The sequence below is a fragment of the Parasteatoda tepidariorum genome, chromosome 6 (assembly GCF_043381705.1).
Source record: "Parasteatoda tepidariorum isolate YZ-2023 chromosome 6, CAS_Ptep_4.0, whole genome shotgun sequence".
Classification (NCBI taxonomy): Eukaryota; Metazoa; Arthropoda; class Arachnida; order Araneae; family Theridiidae; genus Parasteatoda; species Parasteatoda tepidariorum.
The window spans coordinates 44910025-44931976 of record NC_092209.1 but is presented as its reverse complement, the minus strand read 5'-3'; the positions used below and the strand labels follow the sequence as shown (position 1 = coordinate 44931976).

The 21952-nt window shown below is 27.9% G+C and overlaps 1 protein-coding gene across 15 annotated transcripts in view; it reads right to left on the bottom strand.

Moving 5' to 3' along the window:
• Positions 1–21952, bottom strand: part of LOC107442885 (coiled-coil domain-containing protein AGAP005037) — a 301042-nt gene that overhangs the window by 37099 nt on the left and 241991 nt on the right. For 6 of the 15 annotated variants that reach the window (XM_071182301.1, XM_071182305.1, XM_071182308.1 and 3 more), the window contains 9 exons: positions 21181–21330; positions 19691–20030; positions 17408–17500; positions 15361–15500; positions 13514–13567; positions 11274–11327; positions 7775–7858; positions 1440–1502; positions 224–280 (listed from right to left, as the gene is read on the bottom strand). In XM_071182301.1, the coding sequence (XP_071038402.1) occupies positions 224–280; positions 1440–1502; positions 7775–7858; positions 11274–11327; positions 13514–13567; positions 15361–15500; positions 17408–17500; positions 19691–20030; positions 21181–21330 (1035 nt within the window). The remainder of the gene's footprint in view (positions 1–223; positions 281–1439; positions 1503–7774; positions 7859–11273; positions 11328–13513; positions 13568–15360; positions 15501–17407; positions 17501–19690; positions 20031–21180; positions 21331–21952) is intronic. The other 9 variants (XM_071182306.1, XM_071182307.1, XM_071182310.1 and 6 more) reach the window with 3 other exon arrangements.

Below are 21952 nucleotides of genomic sequence, written 5' to 3'. Positions count from 1 at the left end.
TATATATATATATATATTATACTATACAAACTCATACTTCCGGCGGTTTGTGTGATTTAATGGCAGACGGACAAGTTTTAAATTATTATTAAATTTCAATACAATAAGATGTTAGAAAATATCGTGATAATATCGTGATAACAAAATACTTCCTCGCGGGTAAAGCCATGGGCAACGGTTGGTAAATATTAAAATAAATGAAATGATAAATTCAAAATCGTACCTGCTGAGGTTACTTTAACTACGGGAGGGTGTAACTGAGTAGGAACAGAATCAACATCTGGAAAAATAGATATATATTTTTAATGAATATTTACGAGAAGAAGTTTCTATAAATTACTTTTATATCTGAAATTATTAAAAATATATCAAGATTAAAATATTAATTTGCTGCAATTTGCAATTTAATATTTCTATCCAAAATTTATTCAAAAAATATAAATTTCGAAATGAAATAAAAATTAAAACTTTTATTTGGCAAAATTCAAGAAAATGCAGAGCTGACTTTGGAATCATTATTAAGTGTTCATTTAATTCATTTGATAATAGATTAGTTATGAGCGTGAAAATTAGTAAAATGTTTTTAAAATTGCTTCGACTACATTATACCTACGTTTTGTGAGTTATCATAACGTTTTAATTTGCTATTTTGTTAAATATTCAAGATATGTAAGATATAATAATTGCAATCACAGATTTCTCCCCATGGAGCTTTTTTTTAAAATAACATTAACTGAAACTGCAACACAATTATTAAATTTATGTTTAAAAGCAAGCTAAAGTAAATCATTCCTGCAACAGCCTGTTGAAGTTAAGGCTCCACACTTTAAACCTTTGCTTACGGTGCACCATTTGTACCATAACATGTGGTCCACATGTTGTACCAGCCGTATGCAAAAGGATAATACAATCATCAATGGCAAGTAACGTGATTATCATTGAGCATTAGCCAACGTTTACACACACACAACTGTCACAAGCTGGTTCCCATCGATCTAGAGCTGAGTTTGCTTCAAGGATCTACTTGGAATGGAAATTCAGTTCACAATGACAGCTCAGTATCCCCTCGGTTCATAAACAAAGTTTCAGTTAAAAATGAAACTTTGCAGAAACTTTACGATAAATTAAGATTAACCAAAAATTAATTTTATTACAAATGGCTCGAAAAGATTTTTTTTAATAAAAATGTTATATATAATAAAAACCTAGTAAAAATATAAGAAAAATTCGTTGTTTCATCTACAGTATTTTCATTTACAGTATAAGAAAATAGGGATTAAATTACGGTAAAATTTTACGGAAGAAAATCTCTGATATAAAATGATTTTTACATTAATGTTCACTTAAAAATGAATATTACTGTAAAATTTTTTACATTGTACGTTCTACGGTGTACAGTGTTTTGTTTAGTTTGTTTAAAATTGATTGTGAGGATGTACCTGAGGAATGCTGACTACGAAGAGAGAGGGAGGACTTGATGGCTGGTTTCACAGGTCTTTCAGCTGAAAATAAGAACTTAATTTTTCAAACATTATAGAATATAAAACATTTTATTATCACTGGCGAATACCAAAGATAAAAAAAAAATCTTTATACTAATTAAAAATTGTTAATTAAGGAAAATCAAACATTTCAGGTGGTGATTCTAAACCAACGATTATGTGATTTTATTCGATTTTTTCACCAAAAGAATTCGTGTTTTTTTTTTATTGTAAATATATTTAATCATATTTACTATTAACTATTATGTTTACAATAAGTACACAATGTTATATATACTGGAGAAAAATCCCAACGGCAAGAAAAGATTATTTAGAGTGATGAAATTTCGGCAATGAGTTTGTCTGAGTAACGTATTTAATCGATTAAAATTTTAAGATCGCAGGTAAATGCAATTAAGGGAAAAACCCTTTTAAATGCGAAATACAGGTAAAATAATAACTGTTGCTACCACCAAAAGTTTGAATGCAAGCATGCAAACATAACATGATGTGTCATACAGATGCCGTGCGTCATTTTGCGGGATGTATGCCTGTTGCACTTAGTCAATCAATACGGGAATAGTTAATGCTGGCTATGGATGACGCTAAGTTGTCGTCTAATGACGTCAAATACGTGCTCGATTGGTGAAAAAGCAGGCCAACTAAAGATGTCGACATTATGTAGAGCATGTTGCGTTACAACATCAGTATGAGGGCGAGTGTTACCCTGTTGGAAAATATCCCCTTGAATTCTGCTCATGAATGGCAACAAAACAGGTTGAATCACCAGGTTGAAGTGCGAATTTGCAGTCAAGGTGCGTGGAATAACCTGCTGTCACTGTTGCTGGTGTGCCTAGGCCAGAGACAAGTTGGCAGTAAGTCCCCACCAGTATACGGCTATACTGGCTAATATACGACTATTACCAAGATACGGCTAACCAATATACGGCTATTACTGGCACCAATGCAGATTCGACTTTCATCAGAAAGCACAAGTGATCTCGTCTCTGTCCTCCAGTGAGCTCTAACTCGGCACCACTCACGTCGTTAGCAGCAGTAGTTTGGGGTGAGTGGAATTCAAGCTACAGGGTGTCCCTCTCGGAGCTGTACTTGAAGTAGCCGATTTGTTATAGTTCTTTGTGTCACTGCAGTGACAATTGCAGCTCGAATTTCTGATGCTGATGCAGTAGGCCATACACCGTACACGGGTGTATGGCTGTGTCTGCAGCGAAAAGTGTATGGTGGTCTACCCTTTGAGTAGAGTCGCGTGGTCGGCATAACCCGGTCTTCAATACCTTACCTTGACCACTGCTTCCAAATCCACCTCTTACACGACAGCTTTCAAAGTCAGTGAGATATTGATAATGACTTTTTCGTCTTCTTTAAAGCATTTTTGACTAACAGCAACTCACCATGTCGAATTTAAAAAAAAATAACTCTTACGGACTGTAGAACACATATTTAAAGCAACCCTGATTCGCACGTTCACGGTAGTGCTACTCTCCCCGAACTTATGCACGAAGCGCGAAATTTAAATAGACATCATCTTTTAGTTGTATAAACAAGTCTACCAAATTTAGTTTATCTAGCACAACTCTTTCTTGGTTAATAGATTTTTTTTCCCATCAGTGTATAGATACAATAAAGATTGAATTTTTAATGACATTTGGTACATTCTTACAAAATTCGTATAAGCCGAATTATATTAATTAGGTATAGGTCAAAAATCGAATAGTATATTAATAAATCGTATATTGCTCGAATAGTAAAATAATTTGGTATTAGTTGAAAATTTAGAATTTTTTTAGACTCGTTTGTGCATTACAGCTTTTATTATATTAAGCTTAATAATTTTTTCATTAAATTTTATTTTAAATGGAATGTAAAAATTCAATACTATTTTTTAAAATTTCGAAAAGTATCCCATTAATTTTACTTTTACTTGAAGTTTCAATCAAATGTCATATAGCAAACTTAACTACTATTTTTTGTAATCAAATTCCCTTAAATCAATAAAAATTTCATGTAAATAGGTTTTGAACACATTAAAATTATAATTATAAATATTATTAAACAAATATTTAAATATTGGATGCTTTAAAATTATCATATAAGTTAAATACCACAACAATAGACTTGAAATTTTACTTTTATTGTATTACAATAACACGAATATTTTCATAAATACAGCATTGAAAATATTTAGATATATTTTCCAGCAAACTTAATCACTCTTTCTTATAATTTAAACGAAATTAGTCTTTTAAGAATGTTTCATACATCTTAAAATAAATTGCGATGATTGTTGTTGTTTTCTAGACTTCTTTTAAGATTGAATTTAAAAAAAACTTCACTAATATGCTTTATTTAAACTTGATTTAGTTTATTTATTTATATCTTACCACTAGTTTATTTCTAGTTTATATTAAAATATTTCATATTAAGAGCACTTGTTTGATTAACATTTACTCTGAAGTTGAAGTTGCACATAACTGAAGTATAAAAGCATAAATAAATACCAATAAAAGAAACATTTAATAATACATATACTCATGATTAAAAAAATAGAAAAATGAAATAGTAAAAAGTTCTGTACAATTTCTGTAAATTCATAACATAGTAGATAACAGTGCAATAGAACCAAATGACATTCAAAATTGTATTAAACAAGAACATAAGATACAAATATGTGCAATCACTACACTAACTTGTTACGCATAAATGTTTTTTAATTGTGTTACTTTTTATTACGCTTGCTTTTTTTAAATGGATTCTTTTTGTATTTTTAACATCATATAATTGATGACTTTATAGTAAAAAATATATTTATGAAAAATGAAATTAATTTTATTTTAGTCAACAATTAGTTTAGCATTTCTTGAAAGTTTTTGTTAAACAATCTTCATTTTTCTTAACAACATTTTAGACTTTCCAGAATTAATTCTAAGATTCTTTATGAAAAAAAAACTTGGTTTTTTGAAATAATACTTCATTTTTTAAAAAAATAATAAATAGTCAGAACTAAAAATAAAAGTTATGCTTGTGGCTCATTGCAAAAATTGTTTCAATAATAATTAAATAATGAACTATCTTAAAAAAGGGTGGCGAAAAATATTTTTAAATTATTTCATTTTTCATTTATGAAGGGTGTATGAAAACTTAGACTAATTCTGAAAATGTATTGTTTTAGTTACATTATATAAAAATTAAACTACAACAATATTGGTTATTACATTTAACTTAATAATTTTTCTGTTAAACATTTAAACACTTACTTATATATTATTAATTTAAAGAGGATAAACATATTAAAAGAAAGCTACATCAAGGGAGTTTAAATTGTGTTTAAAAATTCAGGTATGGCACATATTCAATGCATTTTGAAATAAAGTCAATATTTTTTTGATAAGCTAAAAACATACCATTCAACTATACATTTATCAAAATAGTGACACTTAAAGAGAAATCCAAAATTTAGTATCACATTGCATAACATAAGAAATTTTTTTAATAATTTTGAATGAAATATGTAAGTGTTAACCGTTTTGCATCTAAAATTGCATTTTAAATAGACTAGAAATTTGATCAAAAAAAGCATAATATTAAATGAAAAAATACTTAAATACATATATCGTCTAAATGTTACTAATTTTTGAGATTATCTTGACATCATTCTTTCTTACTTTGCCTTTTATCTATAAAACAGCTAGGGAATGGATAGTAAATAATAAAATTTCTGTCTTTCAATTAAATTACGAAACAGTCCTTTTTAGTTTTTTACGTTCATATAAAAGCTATGCATAATTAAAAAAAAGAACCAAATCTTACAGCTTTAAAATAAATAGTTTTAGTTTTTTTAGAAGAAAAATGCAAAGCATTTGTTAAAAATTTTCTTCCATTAAATGTACTAATGAAATATTTTATTTAATTAAATTTATTCATGCTTTTATTTACATTCAGTAGGGCTTGACAAAATAGTGTATATTAAGTTAATTCTAAGAAACGAAGATTTCAATCCCTTTCCGATTATTTTAAAAATTTTGTTTGGTTTATTAAAAAGTTAATTGTGATATTTCATTTCTTTATTTTGAAATGAAAAAAATATTATTTTATGATGAACTTCTTTAAAATGATTAAAATGAAAATTTGAATTTTTTTATGAATTTTGAAACAAATGCTAATAAATAAATGAGAAATATATGTGAATTCATTCGTTCTTCCTTTATATTAAAACGAGAAAAAAGAAGGCTCATAATTCTTTATACATAAATTCTGGTTTAATTACCGTACTGTATGATAATCAAATTTCTGGTAAAAAACACCATAATTCTCGTAATAGGAAAAAAATATACAGTATTTAAACCATTTATTTGGTAATGTTTTCTTTCACATGGCAAAGGCTAATTCCTTTTCCAGAAATTCCAGTTTTCAAAATCATAGTCCTTATTACCTCAGATTTAGTTAAAAAAAAAGAGCAAAAATGAAAAGTAAATTTAAACAAATAAATAGTTTTTTTGTCATGTGCTAAGGTATCATAATAAAATTACCAAATTTTATTCACTTTATTAAATTTTATGAAATATTATAAAACCCTATTTAATCGTTAATTTTTCTAAAAATCATTACCGAAACCTTACGGTAAAAATTATAGAGCAGTATGGTGTTCTCATAGAGTCAGGAAAATGATAAATTTTACCTTATTCAGGCAGTTTCGACGATATCGTTTCCTCAGTGTTACATTCAGATTATAAAATTAAATAGTTTAAATTTTTTTTAATAGTAGCAGATTATGAGAAAAGAATGGAGTTATTATCTTTTAAGAAAAAATTGGTTTATTTAACGGTTAAATTAAATAATATTAAATGAATAAGTAAAATAAATGATACTTACGGTTTTCGTTTTTAAAAAAGTAATTTTTTATTTACAACATTCAGATCAAGTAATTAAAAAGTTTAAACAAGTTTTAATAGACTTTAAACTAAGAAAAAAATAAAGTTATAATTTTTATGTAGAAATGGAGTTATAATATTTCAAGAAAGATCGGTTTTTAACAAAAATAATAACAAAGAAATAATAAAACATATGATTAAAATAAAACATATAATAATTTACTTACCCTTTTTTAAAAAAAAAAAAAGAAATGTAATTTTTTATTTATAATAATCAAATTATAAAATTAAAAAGTTTAAACAAGTTGTTAAGGACTTTTAATTAAGAAGAAGTGAAGTTATTATTCTTCCGAAAAAAAGGAATTGTAATTTTTATGGAAAAATGGAGTTATAATTTTTCAAGAAAGATCGGTTTGTCCAATAGTTGAATAAAATAATAAGAAATGAATAAATTGGAACATATGATAATTTACGTATGCTTTTTTTTTTTTTAAAAAAAAAAGACATATACACTGTTAAATTTTTGATTATAAAATTATGGTAAAATAACTGGCAGCTGTCTGTCCATCCGATTAACCGTAAAGTTTACGGTAAAAAATATTTTTCTCCTTTATGGTTTTGAAACCATTCACAAAAATTATGGTTAAAAAACCATGAATACAAAACTATACGGTTTTTTAATCATTTACAACTAGCATTTTTCAAGAACATAAAATTTTTTTTTTATTTTATTTAACTAGACATAAGAGCTCGGCTTTCCGTAAGGTAATGGGCATTGGAGAGTGCCGGACACTGGAAATTCTTCATGCGTTGAAGGGAAGGGAAGAAATATTATAGTGTCAACACTAGGACTCGAATTTCAGTTTTGCCGGTCATGAGATTGACAGATAAGCCTGCTCGGCTATGATATGTACGCATTTGCGAAGAACTAAGTAGTTGCATTAGGTCGTTCCTGTTGGTACGATAAAATTCAGGTTGCTTAACCGTATTAGGTGAAAGCAGTTAATAAACAGTTTTTCTCAAACCTAAAAATTTGATTAACACTTTATTTACGGTTATTTGACTGTTTTGCTTAAATATGGTAAAATAACCATTCAATAAATTGGCATTTAACCATTCTTTCCGAGAAAATTTTAACAGTGTAATTCTTTATTTATAACATTCAGATTATAAAATTAAAAAATTTAAACAAGTGATTAAGGATGTTTAATTTAATTAAGAAAAACTTGAGAAAATGATTTTTTCAAGAAAGAAATTGGTTTAATTATCGGAAAATTTCACGTTAAATATTTTTCTGCAGAGTAAAATAAATGAAGACAAGGAAAGATAAAAGCTATAGGATAAGATTATCTAGGAACACAAATATAGCTGGGGTATAGGCTAAAGTAAGAAAGATTGTTTCACCTGCGTGTTGAGGGGAGTGTTGCTTCTGATGGACGGGTGAGCTGACGGTGGTGGTTTCGTCCGAGAACGACACAGACTTTTCTTCTACAGTAAGGTACACAATCAGTTATTATTCAATATTATTTGGGCATGCATTATTTTTTAACGGAAATTTATCAATTTAGTTTCATTCTATAAAAATTCATTATTACGTTGTATTTGTTTTCCCAGCAAAAAAAAAATCTCCTTAAAAGGACATTTTTGTATATATTTTAAGCATTTAGCTTAATTAATAACAAAACAAACAGGGTATTGAGTAATCTCAGTTCTTAATATATATTTTTTTCATCTTTATCGAAATTGAAATAAAAAAATGTACATACAATACTCTGAGAAAAAATTCCGATAAAATTAACGTACTTTATGGTTAATGACATTTCTGTTAAAAAAAAACAAACATATTTCTGGTATTAGAAACTAAATTATACGGCATTTAAACCATTCATTTGATAATTTTTCCATTTAATTGGTAACGGTTTACCGAAAATTTTAGTTTTAAAGTTATAGTTCTTATTACTACACATTTAGTAAAAAATACTTAACTGAAATGCAAATTTATACGAATAAATGATTTATATGCCAGGCTCTACGATTTCATTATAAAAATAACAAATTTCATTTGATTTACCAAATGTTATTTCATATTATAAAACCATATTTTATTTTCAATTTCATCGATGTCATTACCAAAGAGCTTTGGTAAAAACTACTGAGATTTTTGGTGTTCCCATAGAGCAAGAAATGCGGTAAATGTTACTATATTCTGGTAGTTTTGTCCAAACTTTTATCTCATCATATGTGTCACAGATTAATATTAATTCTGAGGAAAAAAAAACGGTATAAAAATCTATCTGACGAATCATTATAGAGGAAGGTAAAAATTGACAATATTAAAACGAGTCTGATTGCCGGTTGTAACTTGATGGTGTCTTTTAAAAATCTGTTCAACTTATCTTTTGTTCATCAAGCAACCAAACATATTTTGGTGTGTTTAATTTCCTACTTCAACAAAAACCAAACATTTTTGACATTCCAATTTGGTGGACTGCATAAGAGATTAAAGGAACAGTTGAAGCATGAGCTTTAGAAAAAACTTTAATTTACAACCGAAATTCAAAAAAGCTTTGATGCTTTCATACCTGTCTTTCTCAATAGTGATTTTGTAGATTTTAATAGCGTTTTTTAGCATTCGCTAAATATAACTTTTGACTTTTATAATTGCGCATTTTTATTTTATTTTTGACAATGTTTCTAAAAATATGTATTAAGGAATGAGAATGCAGATAACCCTCTATTTCACTTTGTATATAAAAAGAATTAAAATGAGTAAAATACAAGAAAAAAGAAATTTTTGTAATAAATTTCCTCCTTCCTTTAAACGAAAATTCCAGCATTATCATTATTTAAATTTCATGATTTAGAACATGATTAGATAGCGTTAATTTAGACATTAGTTTTAAATTTGTCTATGTATATTAAGTAAATAATTTAGATTAGGCAAATAAGAAGTTTCAGTATTATTACAGAACAAGAATAAACTTTGACAATTTGTTTAAAATTTACCTTAAATTTTACATTTTCTTAAAATTCTAAAATAAGTTTAAAAAATTTTCAAAAATTCTTATTTTCTTTCAAAATGCTTCAAGTCCTTAAATACTTCAAAATGATTACAGTTTTTTTTGTTGTTGATTAAACAACAATAAAATTTCAAAAACATTTCATACTACAAAGCTTTTTAAAAGAACACGCATAAAACATACAAAAATTTAATAATACCAAAATTTACATCAAAAAATATTTAATAAGCAAAATTAAGCTCAAAATTGCAAAAATGATTAAAAACTGTACAAAAAATTTAAAATTCTAGAAAATTGAATTAAAAACAATGGTCAAATGATAAGCGATGAGAAATAATTACTTCATTATGGATAAAAATCATCACCACTTCGGTAAAAATAAAAATTTTATTTAAGTATAAATTTTTTTACATAGGACGGATAGCATGGGCAAACTTTTTAAATTTTATTAAATCTTTTTTAAGCTCCATTTATAAAAAATTGGCAAAAGCATGTATGTTTTTATATTATATCATTAAAATATTTAATTATATCGTTAAAATAATTGGAACTTTGAAGTGCCCTTAATTGTATTCTAGTTCAATTAATTTAGGATTTTATATAATACTTTATGAACTAAAGGATTAAATTATTTTATCTTATGATAAAAATCAGCTTTAATAACAACAATTTCGATTCCATAACTTTACCCTTTTTAGAATAAATATGTTTCGTTTAAATAGCTTAAATCAAATTTTACAGTATATTCATTCAGAAATATTATTTTCTATAATATTTTGAAACGATGAAATATTTCTGTATACTATGATTTAGATATAGTTTATTATACATTTTGATTATTGTAAATTAAAGATGATTTATAATTCTTAAAAACGATTATTTAATTTTAATATTAGTACTTTAAATTTATTCTACTTCTTTTTTAGCTTTAGTATTTTCATTAATAAATTTTTTTTGTACTAATAATTTGTTAATACATTTTTAAATACGTAGACCAACTTTCAGAAAATTGAAACATAAGCTCGCATGAAAAAATACTTTCAACTCAAAATAGTTATCAATAATTTTGCTTTTATGTTTATGAAATTCAAAATGAAATTTTTAAGTTTTACTTTTATATTTATTCTACTAATAAGAAATGAAATAAAATATCAAAGGTAATTGGAGAATCTTCAAGCTTAATTTTCATCCCATTTAATAGTACAAAATAAAGGAAATGGAAATAATTTTATATAAGAATGTCTTTAACAATGAATATATGAAATATTCAATTTAACGTAAAGCATGTGATAAATACTAAAACAAATATTGAAAAATTATTCACTACTGAAGAACATATAAGCATTTGCATTCATAAAATTAGATTCATTTTTAAATTTCTTTATGTAAATGATATGATTTCTAACCAAAAATTATCTAGATAATTTTATTTCTTAATATCATTCAATAATTGAAAGCTTCTATGTCTAAAATACTTGGAAACTTTTTTTTGACCTAATGCAAAGCAAAAACTATTTTAATTTGAACTGGAATTTTACTTTTGACTTTGTAATTGAATTGTGCGATTTTATAATGGGACAAACAGCCGAGTATTAAAAAGCCTTATCCGGCAACGTAATAGTGCATGTGTGGTAAAAATGTTAAGAGTAAAAATGTTATGGAAAGATTATTAATGGTTATAATATTAACTTAAGTCATTTTATAATTCCTGAACTCAAGCATTCAGTTAAATTTGAAATAAATTCAGAAACAAAATTAGGCAAATAAATAAGTTTATTATGTATAACTAATAACAAGAAAAAGTGCAGCAGAATAAACAAAAACATACTTTAAAATTTATATTAAAATAGAAAAAAAAATGTAAATTATGTTGAATATTTTACCTTTAAAAGAATATTTAGATGAGTGGTGTTCTAACTGGGGCTCAGAATTTTCATCTAAAATATAATAAAAAAGGCATTTGATGAAAGAAACTATTGAGAATGTATGAAAGTGAAATGTATGAACAATTCTCTCTATCATGATCAATACGTAAAACCAGAATGCATAAAATGTAATTTATTTTTGATAATACATGGATTTATTTAACCCCTATAGGACTGGCAGATAAAGAAAGAAACGCACCCCCACGCCCGAAAACTCCGAATTTGCAGGTACTAAGAGTACGTATGAGTACTAATACAAGAAGCAATATACTGTAAACATTTCCTGATAAAATTATTATGGTATAAAGTACCGGCACTTTGGGTGCATCATCTGTAAAATCCATTTTCACCGTAAAATATACAGTAAATGTTACTGTAATACTTATTTAATTAGAGTGATTCAGTGATTTTACGGCAATTATTACTGTAAAAATTACGGTATATTTGATTTTTAGTCCGTAACATGTTCCTGTAAAATTGAATTTTACGATAAAAAGTACCGGCACACTGAACGTCGGTCCTTTTTACCATAATTTGATCCGGAATTTTTTACAGTGCAGATGGAGAAAGAAGTGCTTACCCTGGCGAGCTAACTTCAAATTCATACGCACTAAGTGTGCGCATACTAAATAATACGAGATATAACACGAAGGTACAGTATTAAGATTATGTCAGTGTGATCTTGTGTGAATCAGAAAGACTCGTTTGTTGGTTGTGAATGAAAAATTAATTGATCACATATACGTGATCATGATCTTGAAGGGGCTAGATATTTATAATTTGATTCAATTGCTGTCTTTCATGATAACATAAATAATCACAAATTTTCTTTCTTTAACAGCTAGATATTTGTTGTATCGAAATGAAAGAATATTAAATAAGAATAACATAGTTTGGGGTAAGTTTGGTGATCACTATCAAGAACTATTGTGGCTATCAGAATTGTCATCAGAATTAAGATAGCTAATTTTTCTGATGCAAGCAAATAATATATAAAAACTTTTTTTAAAACAATATTAGCCCTTTTGATAATTCACTATATTTTTAAAAAAATTATAAAAAATTATTCAAACTTTATGTATAACTAAAAATTGTTTATTTTACATATTCTAATGATTCCAGATAGATATCTTAGAGCTCAATTTTTTTCTATTTTATGTTCTTTATTAAAAAAAAACATTATAAAGAAGCATTGAATAAAATATTTCGCATAAATATATGGTAGGCATTGTCTAAAATGCCCAAGTCAACAAATGACAAAAATGAAATATTTTATCTAAATGTATTACTTTCTGTAACCATTTAGGTGGAAAAACCCAAATCAATGAATTTAGCGCTAGCATTCGACCAAAAACTTCGTAAAGTTGACTTCCGTTTTTTCTCCACAGCAGATAATAAGCAATTAAATGACTTGACAAAAGTAATATACTTTAACATTGCCTTGGGTACTTTGGACAATATACAAATAATATTTAGAAAAACTAGATAAATAATTATTTGCTAATTTTGCGCAATTAATTACAAATTTAAAGAAAAACGCAACACATTTTACTTTAAGGAGTCTGTCATTGTTACTCGTGCCAAACTATTAAGATACTGTTTTTATATTAGAGCTACCCCCCTTTTTTTTCTTTAAGAGTAAGATACATATTTATTTAGGAAAGTACATTTTTGTGTCCCTAATTTCATATCCTAAGTTACCGTATATAAAAATCAATTAGAATATTTAAGGTTTTTTTTTTCTACAATCATTTATCTTGAAAATTTAAATGAACAAATTCCATATTTAGAGCAATTATTAATGATTAATTTCAGTATTTACTTTGCTTAACTTTATTAAACGATTAAAGAAAATTTCTGATCAGCACAGAAAATTGTTACGATGTTATACTCATTTGAAAAAAAATTCAAGTGAAGAGAGAGAGTTTATATTACATTGACAAATAAAATAGAACAATTTGTGGAATTTTTTGAACTTTTAACTTCAAACTATTACAATATCGTTATTTCTAAAATATGCAATTCATAACATTGACAGGGTATACCAAAAAACAATTTTCGTTAAGACAATTCAAAACTGTATGCAATTTGATCAATTTACAATTACATTGAACTAAACTTTCATAGCTTATGTATAATTTATGTAATTTACATAAAAAATTGCACAACATTTGTTGAATAAGTAGTTATTTTTTTACCTGCTAACGACGTACAGGAAGAAGACTTAGAAGATCGTGCTTCAGAGTATCCTTCTATAAAGAAATATGAAAAAAAGTTTATATTTTCAATGCATAAATTATTTAATATTTTTCCTTCACAGGTTTTAAAATTATAAATAATTTTAGTTTGATGCATGTTTTCGAAACATATTTAAATGCTTAAAAAAATTAAAAAATAGAGAAATTAATGATAAAGTCATTTTTTTCCATTCTATAGTTTGCATTTTCATTTTTTGCATTTTTATTTTTTTCAATTTTAGATTCATCGTCATTTTAGCAATAAAGATATTTTTAAAATATTCGACCTCTAAAGTCAAAAATATTGTTACGAAATCCGTTCGAAATTATCTCCAGTAGATCATGGAAAGTCATACTCATTGAAAGTCTATTTTTCATGTATTGTTTGAAGTATCTATTTTTGTTAATGCAAATTAGTATAAATAATTATTTACTTAATATTATATTAAATTTACTGGAAAAAATTGATTTTTGATTATTTTTGATCGAATTGTAACACACAACAGTATTGTGATCATATACATTTGTGTCATATTTTTGTGAGATGAAAGAACACTGATAATATATTTTCATAGTTATTTATTCTGATTATTATTATTATATTATTTTTTGTTGCAAATCAGTATAAATAATTGTTTTCTTAACATGATATTAAATTTACAGCACAAAAAATCAATTTTTAATTATTTATGTTCGAATTATAACTAACAGCATTGTGAGCATATACATTTGTGTTTTATTTTGAGATGAAAAAACCCTGATATTATTTTTTCATAGTTATTTATTTTGACAGGAATAAACGAATTTAATAAATAAATGTTCCATACTTAATAAATGTGGAACGCATTATATATGAAGATTTTAAGTATGTTTAATAGCGAAGCAAGAGTTTTTTACAGAGATTGATCGCAATTATTTTTTAGCATAGTGCATGTTTTACGATATGATTTTAAGGCTTTGAAAATTTTAAAATAACAAAATATGTTTTTATTACCCAAAACAAATTGAGTTTTCATGCAAAGATTCATCCTCATAGCATTTATTTCTTAATATATAACATTTGCATTTCAAAGCGTTACATTAATCATAAATGTTCCTTTTTAAAACAGAGAAACAAGTAAAGATTTTTTTTAACTTTGCGCTATAAATGAACTTGACTTGATGATGTAAGACTTGAAAAGAGCAAAAATTAGGTCACATAAACAGAGTTACAGCCGTTTTGGTTAGATAATTAAACACCATTTTTTGCGTCTGAACACAGAATAGAAAAGGGAAACACAAAGGTTCAGAAAAAAATAGCAAAAAAGTTACAACAATGAAAAAAGAGGTTTAGCAATAAGGTAAGGGAAACATGCTTGCACAAGAAAATCAAACGAATCCCCTACCTCCACCATACATTTTTTTTCCTACCCAATTGATCAACTCCGTTTTCTATGATATAATTTGTTTGCAATTTTCTTCAGAATTTTTGAGTTTCTATTTTTAATTCAGTGTTTTGGCACTCAAAACGGTTTTTCATTGATCACTTTCTGCTTATGCACCTTTATTTATGCTTTTTTTCAGTTTTTTTGGTAGTACTGTTCAGAGAAACAAGGTCAAGAAAATTTTTTCATTATATTTGATTGTCTATTAGAGAACTGAGATACTTAAATTTGAGGCTCTTAGGGTGATCTAGTTAGAGAATACACAGGAATTCTAAGACAAACTAACCATTACTATAAAATGATTTTCATTCGTTACTACATTAGAATATCAACAATTTAAATTTAATAAAAATAAAAATACAACTGGAGTTCAGAGAGACTGACCTCCTTGACCTCTTTCCTTAGTGATGTCTCTAGTGGGGATCTGTTGTGATTGAGAGGGTGGCCGAAGAGGTGTAGACAACGCTTTTTGAACTAATCCGGTAAGGCTTGCCAACTGGCGCTCCATATGTTCTACTCGAAGTCTGTTTAGAGAAATTAATATGTATTATGATTCACTCTAAGAATAAAAAATTATAAGAGATAGTATTGTTTTTTATTCATGGTTTTAAAAAAATATTATATGTCTGCAGGGTATTTCGCAATCACCTCCCTTAATATATATTCCGAGAACCTTTCTAAAATTTTAAAATTATTAATCCTTTATAAAATTTACAAATTTATATTTAATAAAGGAAAAAAAGAAAACGTAAAAAAAAACAGAATAAGTTGTTTTGTTGATAGTTTGATGTTGTACTTTATGTGGACAACATCAAATTTTTGATGTTTCTCATCTTGACTCGTGTTCTGCACTTGTGTTTTTAAATTGTAATCTACAGAGATATTGGAAGGCCAGAGAACTGGCGTCATAGCCAATCTTCTGGGCATTTGTAATAAATAAATAAATAAAAATAGAACAAAACATTTTGATGCCGACCATCAGAGAAAAAAAAAAGAATTAAAACTAAATTCATCAAAAATCAGATAACTTGTTATGAATAATCAGAGCTCTATATAATACTATATACTAAATAAAACTAAACTTTTTTCGATGATTTTATTCCCTTCTTTGCTCTGGTCCACTTTAATGGTTCGTTTTAAATAGGTCAACTTTAATGTTTCGTTTTTTTAAGAATAAATTTAATTTTACGTATCCTGATGAATGCATAATTTTTTTACTGATTCTTTTAGAGCAAAAGATATTCCAAAAATGCATATGAAAGACCATAACTATGCAAAATTCTTTTTGACCAAAAGATCGAGTCAAAAATAAGAAGAATCAAACAAAATTCTGAAGGAAAAAATACCAATAACTAGAAAATATGCCATTGCTTGGAAAGAATGCTATTCTAATTTTCGCACATGAAAAATCATATAATCTTTAAAAAATAAGAAATTTTTTCCCCACACCACTTACTCTCTGAACGACCATTATTTGGTAGAGAGTTTTCTATAAATAAAGTCAGATTTTACGAACGACTATTATTATATATTACATGCAATGCGTGAAACAAAGGCATTCTACAGAATAACTTAGAATTTTACAGAATGCCTGTATTTTTAAGCAAAATATAAAATATGAGAATTATTATGTACTTAGGCATTTTAGATAAAAACCTAGACTTTATATGATCTATAGGAAGAGTATTATAAGATGTTCATTGTAAAGTTACTAATTAAAAATATGTTCATTGCTCAAAATACAAAGGTTAGTTTAGAAAAGACTGATTGTCAATATACATGCTTTTCTTAATAAAGAAAACAAAATAAAATATTAATCTTTTTGTTGCGACAAAGCTGGAAAATTCACAAATTAGTTTCTTTTCTTTTTTATTAAAAGTAAAACAGGGTCATTGAATATTATATTCAATTTGCACAAATAAACATGTTAGAAAGACAGACAACTGTTTGATGCCATACCATCATCAGTTTCTGTATCCGCATTCATGATATAATTATCATTAATATTGTAACGCATATTTTTCTGTTATTGTCAAGGGTTCTGAAGACATTAATAAACTATTAGTCATTCAATTGAAGTAAACATTTTTTGTTGAGAAATTTTTAAACTACGCTAGTTTCTTAACTTCAGATAGTTACTGACAAATTCGACTCTATGAAGATGTATAATTATTTCATTCTAGATAGATCATATGTTTCTACGATGGATTAAAGTTGCAAGTTCTGTAAATAAAATGAAAATAATACAAATTTCATCAAAAAACTAGTGCTTGTCTATTGATTTAGGAAATGGTACAGGTACGCACCATTTTATTTATTAAATAAAATATTGTTTTTCAGGCACGAAATTTTTGTGTGCCTTAATTGAATGTAATTTCCACATTTTATAAAATTTCTATGCTCTAAAATGTTATTTAAGAAATGTACGAACCCCTGATCTAACATCGTCTTGATATGATATGAATTACTATATGCTGAAATGGTTTCATTCTCGTCAAAAAAGGTGTCATTCCTGTCGGAAAAGCTAAAATGAAAACCATTTTTAAGCCCTTCCTATCAATAAAAAATGTCAGGAAAAAATTATGCTTATGGAACAGTAATTAGACCATTTTTTTTTCTTCAGATTTTTCACACAGATATTATTTTTTATAGCTTTTTCTAAGAGTAGTTTGCAGGATTGAAGCTCTTTCTGCAAGAAGCAAATCATATAATAACAAATAAAATTAGGGAACAATTATTATTATTTTAAATATTTTGTTTTTTATTAAATAAGATTTTTTTAGCAGATCTTAGATACTTTCGTATCGCTGATTTCAAATCTGCAATTGGTTTCTCTCTCAAAGCTATAGTTAATTTTTAAATGAGATTTTCACCCTATATTTTGTCAAAATGCACATGCCAAAATATAGAGGTCAGGATTAGAATTGAATAAGTAAGCCCACCGGACAAAAAATTAGTCCCCCTAGAGCGGAAACACCGATGAATCCTTAGGCTTCGTTAGATGACGCAGTGGTCATGTGACGTGCTCAATTGCATACACACTGCTTCAATCTGATCAAAGACAAGTAGCTATCAGTGAGATATTTTTGTTTGAAGCGGAAATTGTGTGTAAATATGGGTAAGAGTAAAGATGTGATAGAGTGGTAAAAAGGGGCAATTGTGCTTGGCCGTGCCAATGGTCATATGGTGAATAAAGTTGCTGGATTTGTTGGCGTTTCAAAGCTGACTGTTCAACGTGTCTACAAGCAGTGGTGTAATATACGTGGTCACGAAAGACGCCGTCAGAATTGTGGTCGGAAAAAGATCCTGCATGAAAGTGACCGGAGACACGACTTTTCAATCAAAATCGCTTCCAAACTGGACAGGAACTACTTCAGTTACTAAATGAAGATCCATCCCAGTCTTTTAGTGAGAAAAAATTGCGAATGGAGCTGCATGCAATGAACATATGGAGTCGAACATCTTGCAAGAGGTCATTGCTAAGACTTGCACATAAAGCTGCGCGACTTCAGTGGGCTAGAAGTCACCGAACATGGACAGTTGCTGACTGGCGGAATGTAATATGGCCTGAAGAAACACGTTTTTGCATTTAATCAAAAGAAGCACGTCTGCAAGTGCAACGCGGACCAGATGAAGCATTTCATCCTGACTGTGTGCAAGCATAGGTTCAAGCCGGAGGTGGGTCTGTCATGACTTGGGGTATTTTTCTTATTGTGGATTGGGCTCCTAACTGAGGGAGCCACTAACATGATCCAACGTGTTTATTTGAAAGTTCTGGACAATTAGGAGTTGCCTTTCCGTCACCCTCTTCATGTAAAGTGTGTTGTCGATACCCCTATTTTTCAAGATGACAACAGCAAAGTTCATGGGGCTGCAAGTATATGTGACTGGTTTTTGAACACTCAGACACTCAATTATATCTCGGCTGGCCAGCAAAATCACCTGACTTGAACCCCATTGAAAATTTGTGCGACATGTTGGAACAACGGGTAAAACGCCAAAATCACAATTCTCACAATTTGCTGAATCTGCGTGATCAAATTCTCAACGAGGGGCTTAAACTGGATTCGACGTACTTGCAAAACCTTGTGGGCTCACTTTCTAACTGAATCCAGGCGGTCATCAAATCTAAAGGCGGTATAACACGTTATTAAATGATCTTTTTCATGACTTCTCTAAGGGTGACTAAATTTTTGTCCGGTGAGCTTACCTATCCCCAGAAATGCCACTGCATTTGACTAGGGGCGTTTCCCTATACATGTATATTCAGAAGTACACGAAGAAGCAGTTTATAATAAGGAAGCGCTCCTAACGGCACTTCCGACCTTGGATTCCTATGTAGTTTTCATACTAATGATATGCTTTATGATATATATATATATATATATATATATATATATATATGTCGTTAACTGCAGCTTGGAGAGATAAACCGATTGCAGATTTGAAGTCCCTGAAGCCGAATTAGGCAAGATAAAATATTTGCAAAAAAAATTTTGTTCCTCAGTGAAATGTAATCGAAATGATAAACGTATTAAACCATTTTGATTAATATAAACTATAGAAACCAGTTTTTACCTATAACATTATGCATTTTATGATGAATTAACAATATAAAAATTACAATGATTTAATTTTCTTCAGATTATATTGATCAACAATACATTTTATTTAGAAATTCTGTTGTACCTGTATTAAGTATAAGGTTACAGACCTTGCTTCTTCGTCAACGACAGGCGTCACAGATCCTGATCTAGTCCCATATATTCTCTCCGTGCCGCTGTAATAGGGTTCCTCGTACGGAGATATCGGGGCAGCAGCAGCCGCCGCCGCGGCAAAAGCCCTGGCAGGCTCGTAGCGCCTTTCGGGCGAAGACAGATATCCGCCTCCATCAAAGCTCTTGCGGTAGGTAGGCTCGTAGTGCCTTTCGGGGGATACTGTGTAGATGGGTTGAGCCCCGGCAGAGAAAGGCCTCTCAGGAGGAGGCCGATATCCACCTTGAGGTTCATGTCTTCTTTCAGGACCGTAACGTGGATATGGAGGCACTCTTGTTTCTGGAAGTAAAATTATGCACATGGTAATTAAAATTAAAAAAGGTTGAAAAAGGATCAAGTACCAAATTACAAGTTCCACCAGCTTATAGAATCTGTTTAAAATTTCTAACTGTAGTTTCCAGCTCAAGTCATAACAAAAATGGTAAAACGTTAACTATTTTGCAATTGCGTTGAAACTTTAGATTGTATTTTTCCGATAAAATATTTTTTTTTTGAACAAAATTATCACTTAGCAGTTCATTGGCACGAAATTGACACTGAAAATTTTTTTTAAAAATTTCAACTGTATAGTTTTTAGTATTGTAACTGCAAATTTTAACTGTAAAAATTTTTTCGAATAAAATTACGACTTTCAAATTTTTTTTAAAATTTCACTTACATAACTTTTAACAAATTCTTAAGAATCTTTTAATGAAATTCAATTAGAAGTGTATATANAACAAAAAAATATATATATATATATACTTTAAAAAGTCATTACAAATGTAGAAAATTGGAATCCCGAAGACAAAAAAGTGTTCAAATTGTATCGAATTAAAGGTATTTACACTAATAAAAATACTTTCATAAATTCTTTTTTTGTCGCTTTTTATCCACACTGTGTATTTTGAAAGGGTGGTACGATGCATTAATTTACTATTAATCTACATTTATTAATGAAATAAGTGCTTAAAAGAAGAAATCTACGATAAAAATAATGTCATTTCATAAAATATAAATACAGTGTATATATATATAAATACAGTGTTAAAAGAATCCAAATGGAAATATTCATTACCTAGTAATTTGAATATTAACACGTATTAATAAAATTATTGTATTCAAATAATTAAATTAAATCAAGAATAAAACTTTTTTATGAGTAAAGTTTTTAAAAAAAAGGCTCTAAAGGTTATAATCACTAGCATTTGTATAAAGCATTTTAGCCAAGCCCAAGAAGAAAAAAAATCGAATTGAATAATTCTTTGAAAATCTTTCGGCATTTATCCTTTTTTTATACCGCCATAAAATTTTCGGCTTACGTTTTTGATCTATTGTTTGGTTGGGGACAATATTCTTCTTTTCGTAAATAAAAGATGAGAATGATAATGAAAAAAAAAGGGAACATAAAAATTCGAAGAAGCTGAATACAATGATGACGAACACTTACCCATTGGCCTGGGCATGCCTGAGCGGGGGGATGGTATAGAAGGGGGTGGACCTGTAGGAGGTGGAGGTGTGCATCTTATTCCTTTTCCTATAGGTAAGGTTCCCCCTTGTTGAAAAGACCGTTGAGGCTTCGGAGGAGGTTGCATGACGCCTATGACAAACACACAAATGAATTATTTTGTAGGTATATTAACGTTATGCAATAAATGAATAAAATAAGTTAAACCGTATCTGAGATAAGTAATGTCTTGAATAAACATTACTCATTTTAGCTCGCTGAGTTACGTAATCTTGTAATGCATTCAGAATAATGATTGAAAAAAAGAATAACATTGAGAAGAAATAGGGTTCCTTAAAAGTATCAAGAAAAAAATTACGCAAAAAATTAAATTTTGAATTAGTTTTAAGCCATACATCCCTCTATTTAATAAAAAATCGTAAGAATCACCCCTACAGCTTTTCGGGTGTTCAAAATTTTGTTTCATTTAAAATAGGAAATTGGGCAAAATCTATAAGACTCTTAAACTTGAAATTACGAAAGTGTAGAGAAAATTTGGTACTTACGTATTATCGCAACCAGGTTGGCACGATTTGTAAGTTTGAGTAAGAAAGTATGAATAGAAAGAAAATGTACATTTATTAATTACACATAATTTTTAATACAGTTTTTAATGTTATTTTGTTTTAAAATTATTCAAAACAAAATTATTATTATTAAAACAAATTATTATTATTAAAACAAATTATTATTATTAAAACGAAATTATTATTAA